Genomic DNA, 9176 nt, shown 5'->3' on the forward strand with positions numbered 1-9176 from the left:
CTCATTCATGGCACAATGTAATCTATATTTCATTTTAGAGTTCCTACAAAAATACCTGACAAGGCAAGTCATGTTTCCACTGCAGCTTCATCTTGGTTGTCATAGCAATCCTCTTGAAGTACCACATAATGTGATTTCCTCTTCTCTGATAATGGAATATAATAGGTAAAAATTCAAGTTATGTGATAAAAACACTGACTCCACAAAGCACTAGTTATAAAATTATAACATAGCTTCCAAGGTTTCTGGGTTTCTTTCCCATGGGAGGAATAATGGTTCCTACCTCGTGTGGTATGATCCAGTTTACATGAGGTAATACACCTGTCATACCTGGCACAGTGCCAAGCAAGGAAATCAACATGCAAGCTAATTGTTTAGTTGTCATAATTATGTTCAGGAATCTTTTGCTGCATTTAGGGGACAGAGAAACTTAAAGAAAAAACTTGGATTAAATTTTCATCATTAAACAATAGATTAGTTGGACATTATATAATCACCACTTTTAGTATATTTGCAATACTATATTTGTTTTAATCTTTTTTTTTTTGCTGATGTGACTAAAAGATATGATAAGAACAATTAGAGGAGGAAAAGATTATTTGGGGGCTAATGGTTTCAGTAAGTCTCAGTCCATAGATGGCTGACTCCATTCTCTGGAGCCCAAAGTGAGGTAGAACATCATGGCAGAAGAATTTGGCAGAAGAAAGTGGCTTAGGACATGGCCACCAGAAAACAGAGAGAGAGAGAGAAACATTGTAGACCATAGAAAAAATAGAAACTATAAGGAATGACCTCAGGAACCACTGTCTCCTCCAGTCACACCCTACCTGCCTACAGTTACCACTAGTTACTACTCAGTTAATCCCTATCATGGAATTAATGTACTGATTAGATCAAAACTCTCAGGACCAAACATTTCACCTTTTGGGCAACACCTCATATGTGAACCATAACAATATGCCTTTGAAAAAGAGCACAAGAAGAATAATTCATTTCACTAGGTTGTTTTAAAGAAAAAACAGGATAATCGCTCCATCTCTAACAGAGAAAGCGTACTGATGTTGGAGCATACTGAGTCTGGAGTTAGAACATGCAGTCCACATTTTGACTGAACTGTTCATTAGTTATGCAACCTTGGCTAAGTTTCCTAAACTCTGTTGGAGTTAGTGTCTTCATCTGAAAGATAAAGCTAATCATATCATTATTCTACTGCTTGGAATGACGTAGGTGGTCAGAAATGTAGGCTACTATTAATAAGAATCTTTAAGTTAGAAGAAGGAGGAAGAGAAATCAATTAAACATGGAAGAATAATTTGAACACAGAAAAGACACAAAGTGAACTTTCACTAATGAAGTATGCATCTATAAATTCTATATTTAACACATTTTCCTAAAAGTCAAATTTGTGGATGACGAACAAATTAGTAATAAATAGACAAGTTCCTGGGGTCCTAGAAATCAACTAGGAAGTCAACTAATCATGAACTATAAACCATATGTTGCTTTTTTGTAGGTGCCCTAGCTTTCAAGAAAAGCTCATACACACACCCGGTAGATGGGAAATCAGAACAATGTGACAGAATTCATCCTTTTGGGTCTTACCGAGAACCAGGAACCAAGGAAAATATTTTCTGCTGTATTCCTAATCATGTATGTGATCACAGTGCTGAGAAATCTACTCATTTTGGAGACCATGATTATAAGTCAGAGTCTGAGGTGGCCTATGTACTTTTTTTCTCACCTTCCTGTCCTTTCTGGATATCACCTACTCTTCCGTCATTGCCCCCAAATTGTGGACTCCCTCTCTGAGAGCACTGCCATCTCCCTGGAGGGCTGCATGACCCAGCTCTTTGCAGAGCATTTCTTTGGTGGTGTGGGGATCATCCTGCTCACCATGATGGCCTGTGATCCCTACATGGCCATCTGCAAGCCCCTGCACTACAGCAGCACCTGAGTCCTCGAGTGCACTGCCTGATGGTGGGAGGGGGCGAATACAGTTTCTCTTCATGTACAGAATACCCCTTCTGTGGCCCCAATGTAATTGATCACTTTATGTGTGACTTGTTTCACTTACTGACAATTGCCTGCATGGACACTTGGACTCTGGGTCTCTTAGTCATCCTCAACAGTGGGATGAAGTGCATGACCATCTTCCTCACCCTAATTGCCTCCTACGTAGCCATCCTCTGCTCCCTGAAGTCTTACAGCTCTGAAGGGAGACACAAAGCCCTCTCCACCTGTGGCTCCCACCTCACAGTGGTCATGTTATCCTTCATGTCATGTATTTTCTTGTATGTGAGGCCTGTGGCTATTTACCCCATAGATGAGGCAATGGTCATGTCCGATTCAATCATCACCCCCATGCTGAATCCCTTGATCTACACACTGAGGAACACAGAGGTGAAAACTGCCATGAAGAAACTTTGGATGAAGCAGGGGACTTCAGTTGGCAGCTAACTGTCATGCTAAGAACCATGCCTGTTTCCCAAAAGAACTAGTGGTTCTTTCAGAAATGGGTGAGAATTAAGCTGTCCATTCTCACCAGGGAACTTAGAAATTTAAAAAAATTTAAAAATCTGTGTTGTAACTTATGATGTGAGCAACATGGAGTTTTTGATGCCCTCTTGCTTGATGTCCTACATTGTTCCCCATTACCTTAGAATCCCCTCCCTCTGCCCTGGAATTCTCTGATCCATCTTGCTACTGCCTCTACCTCTCCAAGCACATCGTGAGCCCTCTCCTCTCTCAAAAAGCTGTGCAACCCTTTCCTCTCCTTAGGGTTTTGCTTCTCAATCTAAAAATGAACCCTCATCTCCCTCCAGTTGTCATTTCTCTCTGACTTCTGTCCTCGGTTAAGAAATTAAACCTTATCTTCCTTGAGAAGCCAACCCCCATGGTTCAGTTGAAGAAACTTCCCTCCTGCCCTGCTTCTCCAACCCAACACTTTCACTGCATCAGTGACTCTGATCAAAAGTAAAAATACCTCATATGACCATGGTTGACTTTCACTATTTTCTATCTGTCTGCACCCCTGCCCCAGGGCTGGATATCCATGAGAGATGAACTTTGCATTTGTTTATTCTTGGTCCCCTATTAGTTTTTGTTGTTGTTGTTGTTTGTTTGTTTGTTTGTTTTTGTTTGTTTGTGTGTGTTTGTTTTTCACCAGGGATTGAACCCAGAGAAGCTAAACCACTGAGCCACATCTCCAGTCTTTTTTTATTATTGTGTTGTTTTTGAGACAGGGACTTACTAAGTTGTTTAGGGCCTCACTAATTTGTTGAGGTTCACTTTGAACTTGCAACCCTCCTGTCTCAGCCTTCTGATCCACCGGGATTACAGGCAAGTGCCACCATTCCCCACCTGACTAGACTTTTAATAGCTATCTGATAAATGCTTATAAAAGACAAGAATCATTTAAAAAAATAACAGAATGCATATAGTTAGGGGGGAAAAGAAGACAATGATTAAGTAACTATAAAGTAAACAGAGAAACCAATAGAACAAGTTTATGGAAGTGGAAGGCTGTCATTTTGGAGGCTACTTCATATTGAGTAAGTCTGAGAAGAATTCTATTAGCAGGTTCAGCTGATTTTTTATTCTATTGAGAGTTCATCAGGACAAGTGATTAAAGTTTGATACCAGGATTACCTAGTCAGGAAAACTTCCAAACGTAATATAAGAAATGTAAAACTAAAGCTAATGTCATACTCTTTATTCTATTGATCTTTATACAGTCATTAATTGTATCAGATTATACAAATATAAATGTAAGAACTTTAAGATCCTTTATAATATTCACATTAATATAATAATATAAAACCATCTTATGGTTTTCATAAAAATCAAAATACTCACATTTTTGTGGATTTTTCCTTTGCTGTTAATAAATGGAAAAAATAAATAAACATAAAGTTGTACTATACTCTGAAGTATTCAAGAAGTTATTCCGAAGTGAAATCTATAATTGAAAGTTTAGAGAAAAATGGAAGCTCAATACAAAACCTTTTCAGAACATGGAAAGGCATTGCTCAACTCTTCTATAGCACACCATATCCTGAAAGAATGTTTTAACTTTGGATCACTTTAAAGCAGTCACAATAGCCTGCATTCCTCTGGGGTTTCAAGAAGGGTTGAACACAGATGTACTGACAATACCTTGCCTGCATTTGAGATCCCTCTTCTCTCTGTTCTCTAAATGGATCATTATATTCAACTCACTGATCTTATATAGTTCCTTGACAATGCCCCAGTCATTCCTGTGTCAGAGTCAGAGCTTTCTCTCTCTGGCATTTTTATCCCACTAATCTTCATGTGGCCATCTCCTTTTCATCATTTTTGTCAGTCGCTGGTGCTCATCATTCCTATTAAACTTATTCACTTCAAATAGGTAGGATTTGCTGTGTGAAAACCCAAATTCCTTTTCTCCTATGGTGAAAGTGAGAAAATCTTTTGATATCATAGTCAAGCCTGGAGGCCAGGGTAGTCTTAGGAGGCAAGATGCTCTTCTCATTCTATAGCCCCATTCTGCTTATTCAGGTACTAACCTTCTACCTTCTAAGGCAGTGGTCTCCTCTGACTCACAGGTGGAGTAAGGGGATAGAGATTGATTCTTGCAGTGTGCCCCAAAATAGTGTGATCAACTGCCACCCTATTGGGCCTACATCACCCCTCTGTAACCCAGCTATTTGAAGTGACCAGTGCTGAAATTACTTCAAAATTATCCTTTCCTACTATCTGTTGACACTGTAGTAATGATTCTTTCTAATTCTTTCCTAAATCCTGAGGGTTATTTGTTAATTTATTTATTTTGAAATGAATCCTCAAACCTCAATGTAGAGATAGGAACTATAAATGACCCTTTTCACCATAAAGGTCACAGAATGACTTTACTGGAGCTGCACTGGGTATTTTATGAGATCACCTCGACTTCTTCCTCTAACCCAGTCAGAAACTGATCTTCAAACATTGTTTTCCTCCACCCACATCTCTGCTTTCCTCTTCACCTCTAAAATTAGTCCTTGTTCAATTTGCTTAGCAGTTTTCTGTTTTCAGATAAGTTTAAGTTTACAAAAATTTGTCTCTAAAAGGTATCTTTACAGTGGATGCAAAGAAATGATTATTGCATTAAAATAATGTACTGCCCCTTTCTAAATGAAAATGAATTATCTAAAGATCCACCATTGATATAAACAAGTCATTCATGAACCAACACCTCTCATGCATTAATATGTAAAATTTTAAAGTCTGACTAGACATAGTGCATGTGAAATCACGAAGTGTGTCCAGATCACACTGCCTATTTCCATACCAGATTGCCTTATGCAGGTATGAGTTTGCAAAACTAGGAAAAGGATTTAAACCCTTGGTCAATGTGTAAAGTGGGAAAATGGTTTGTGAAAATAGCTTTGGAAAACCCTTGTGGAGATGTGCCTGCCACTCATTTCAAATTGATGTCTATGTGTGTTTGTGTGTGTGTGTGTGTGTGTGTGTGTGTGTACCTGCATGTGTGTGTATTGTTCTGAGAGCATAGAAGCTTCCCCACTAATTGTCCCAGGAGACTGATATCAGAAACACCAAGGTAGAAAGAGTCACTGGCCAATTTAGTAAAAATAATAATAATAATAATCAGGCGAGGGTTGCTGGTGACATGAATCTACAGAGTTTCTATATTGATAGACTTTCTCAGGATAAGACATCCATGGTCTGCCAAAGGGAGTCATAGGAGTGTTTTAGTAATCAGCCCCAAAGGGTCACAACATTTTAAAGCCCTAAGAAGGCATCACCAGGAATCACATGGAGTAGACATTTTCCTTCCACATCAAAGAAACTATAATAGAAACACCAAGGCAGGTATCTTGAAAAGACTTGGGGAAAAAAATCCCAAAAAGGAGGGAAAAAAGAGAATTTTAACATCTTTCAGGTGCATAGGCAAGTGAGCCAGCTTATTAAGAAGCCAAGACAAACAACAGTTTTCTCCCTTCTGAATAATTCTTTCCTATGTTCACTCAGACTTCACCATCTAGTTTTCCTTTGTCATGCTTTTGTGCCTCAGTGGAAGGAAATTTTGACAGTTGGAAAATAACATGTCTTGGACATTTTAATTTATTTTTTTTAATTTTGTGGGTTTTTTTAATCGACACAATAATTTCATGGCATTACATTGTACAAGGTGATATCTCAACATGTAATGATCAGAACATTGTAACTAGTATATCTATCACTCAACCATTTATTGTTCCTTTGTTCTGTGATCATTCAAAATTTTCCCTATTAGTGATTCAGAAATAGACAATTAATTGTTGTCAACCATAGTTCCCTTGTTGTGCTGTAGGGGAGGGCGGATGGAGAGAGGGTGGTTCATGGATACATGGGTTCATTTGGATGGGTTTTAAATTTCTGATAGAGGACTTGTTCAAAATCCATGGGAATTGGGACTGTGTGCTATCTAACAACAACAGAAAATTCATGAAACTTTCTGAATTTTCATTCAGACATTGATAAAATATTTTCTCATACTATATTATTTGATGCATCAGAGAGAGGCAAGTAATAAAGTTTTATTTTATGATGTCTTGCTTATGTAAGATACAGTTAAATTTAAATATAACCTTCTTAGGTCTAGAATCAAATGTTTAAAAACAGAATTGGAAGACTAAAATTAGAAAAAAATGAATATTCATCTAGGAAGGGCATAAACAAAGGTACCACTTGCCATTATGAAACTGAGAACTTTCACAGATATACTCCTTGGCATGTCAAAGTCTCCTCTGTCACCAATTGCCTATGTTAGAGTGATTGCAAGTCTTTCTGGAACACAATGACATTTTATGTTCAGTTGACAGAAATGTCAATTTACATACAAAACACATCATGCTCTTTGTTCATGAGCCTAAGTCACTTAGAGTGGTGTGTCTGGGTGCCAATGTGGTTGCACTCCTATGCTCAGGTATAGAAAGAGCATGACCATGTTTGATTGTGAGTTCATGAGGTGCGGTGGGGTTAGTGTGCATGATACACACATATTAGTTGATTTTCAAAATTAAAATACTTCAAAATGAGAAGTGCTTAAAACACATTTATACAATGCTAAAAGACCAAAGGTGAGAAACATTAGACTGGACCATTACTTCCAGGTTATCTAAAGTTAAAATTTTAAGAAACTATTAAGAGAGAAAAATAAGCATTTCTTTCTTCATTTCTGGAAACTAAATAAGCACAACAGCTGAGAAGTTAAGCTACTAAGGGCAGTGATACAGAGATATCCTGAAACTCCATCACTTCCTGTATATTTTCATATGGTCATATATGAATACCAACAAAGCCCTTTCTACCTGGGGAAAATTCGCCACTTTTCTTTCACCTTCTCTCTCTTCTTATATCGATCTTTCTCCTCCCTCTGCATCTTCTAGCTGCCAACCCTCTCAGGGCCTCCTCCCTCTCTTTTGTGAAGAACAATGTGAAAGATGCCCCCCTACTTCCACCCCAAGAGACAGGCTGGCTGACTCTGCCAATGTCAACCAAATAATGGGTTCCTCCTCCCTCTCTATTCACTGAATTTTGACAGACTTTCTAGGTAAGGCCTAGGTTCCCATTGAACTTACATCTTTTTATAGGAGTTTGAGCATGTATCACTCCATACTTCCTCAGGGAAACAGGCAAATTTCCAGGGTAGCATTTTGTAGAAGCATTCTCTCTAATCTTCAGGTTGACAACAATTTTAACTCTGTTCAGTTTCTTATGGATTACTCTTATGATCACATTCAAAGGGGCTAGAATAAAATCTGGGAAAGGTATTAGTATACACAAATGTACATCACAATTATTTTGTGATTTGTCAGGTAAAATATATATATTACAGAGGATTAAATGTGATTATGATTTATGCACACACACATACACAGAGATCTTATTTATCACTAATATTTTATCTTTCTATTACATGTAATAAAAACTAAACTGGTGAGAGTATACATTAGAATTCTCATATATCATTTATCAAGTAAAGTCATACTTTGCTACACCATAATTTTTTCATGGCATTTTTCACTTCTGCATTCCTCAGCGTATAGATCAAAGGATTCAGTAAAGGTGTCCCAATTGTATAAAATACAGCCACCATCTTGTCTATTGGAAAGGTGGTTGGTGGACAAGTATATATAAATATACATGGACCAAAAAATATGACAACAAAAATAAAGTGAGAGGTGCATGTGGAAAGGGCTTTTCGCCTTCCTTCTGCATTGTGGTTTCTCAGAGAATATAGGATAACAATATAGGACATAAGTAAGATTATGAAACTCACCATGCAAGTGACCCCACTGTTAGAAACAACTAGCAAATTTATTACATAAGTGTCCATGCAGGTAAGTTTCAACAAGGGCTGCAAATCACAGAAATAATGATCAATCACATTGGGGCCACAGAAGGGCAATCTCAAAGCCAGGAAAATCTGTGCTGAGGAATGGATGCATGATCCCACCCAGGCCAGAGTCACCAACACACCACAGACTCTCTGGTTCATGATGGTTGTGTATTGCAGGGGCTTACAAATGGCCACATAGCGATCAAAGGCCATGAGGATGAGCACAAATATCTCCATGCAACCAAAGAAATGGGCTGCAAAAACTTGAGTCATGCACTCATTGTAGGAAATAGTCTTCTTCTGTGAAATGGCATCTGCAATCAGTCTGGGGGCTGTGGTTGTAGAGAAGCAAGCATCAGCAAAGGAAAGGTAGAAAAGGAAAAAGTACATGGGACTCCCAAGTGTCTGGCTTGTTTTAATGGTCACCACAATAAGAAAGTTCCCCATCAGAGTCATGAGGTAAAGAATCAAGAAGATCCCAAATATTGCCTTCTGTTTCCCAGCATCTTGTGTCAGCCCAAACAGAATGAATTCAGTCACGCTGCCATTATACATCACCATGTTAGTAGCTGTGGGCAGCATGAAGTTGACAAATGTTTAGCTTGCATAAAGAAGAAAGTAACAGACATCTTTAAAAGATCAGTATGCTGATATATAAATTCTTTGATTCTACCACATGCAGTTACCTCCATGTGCATTTGTGGTGAGACAAAATTCCCTGGCATCTTTTAAGACTGTGATGTCCTCAAATCTTCTAGATTTCTCTTTTGACCCCAAAACTTACTGGGCTGGAGCAAATTTTTTTTTTTTTTGC

General features: G+C 38.2%; 1 protein-coding gene and 1 pseudogene across 1 annotated transcript; one reads left to right on the top strand and one right to left on the bottom strand.

Annotated features, from left to right (window-relative positions):
- The first annotated feature begins 1555 nt into the window (after window positions 1-1555).
- On the top strand, window positions 1556-2457 carry LOC124959137 (olfactory receptor 4C6-like; annotated as a pseudogene).
- A 5548-nt stretch (window positions 2458-8005) lies between these two features.
- LOC124960544 (olfactory receptor 4C11-like) lies at window positions 8006-8917 on the bottom strand. Its single transcript, XM_047519367.1, has one exon. It carries the CDS (start codon window positions 8915-8917, stop codon window positions 8006-8008), a length of 912 nt encoding a protein of 303 aa, XP_047375323.1.
- Between the last annotated feature and the right edge of the window lie 259 nt (window positions 8918-9176).

The sequence above is a fragment of the Sciurus carolinensis genome, chromosome 11 (assembly GCF_902686445.1).
Source record: "Sciurus carolinensis chromosome 11, mSciCar1.2, whole genome shotgun sequence".
Lineage (NCBI taxonomy): Eukaryota > Metazoa > Chordata > Mammalia > Rodentia > Sciuridae > Sciurus > Sciurus carolinensis.

What these genes read in the sequence shown, in the direction of transcription:
- LOC124960544 (XM_047519367.1), bottom strand. Translation starts at nt 8,917, where the DNA reads ATGTATAATGGCAGCGTGACTGAATTCATTCTGTTTGGGCTGACACAA.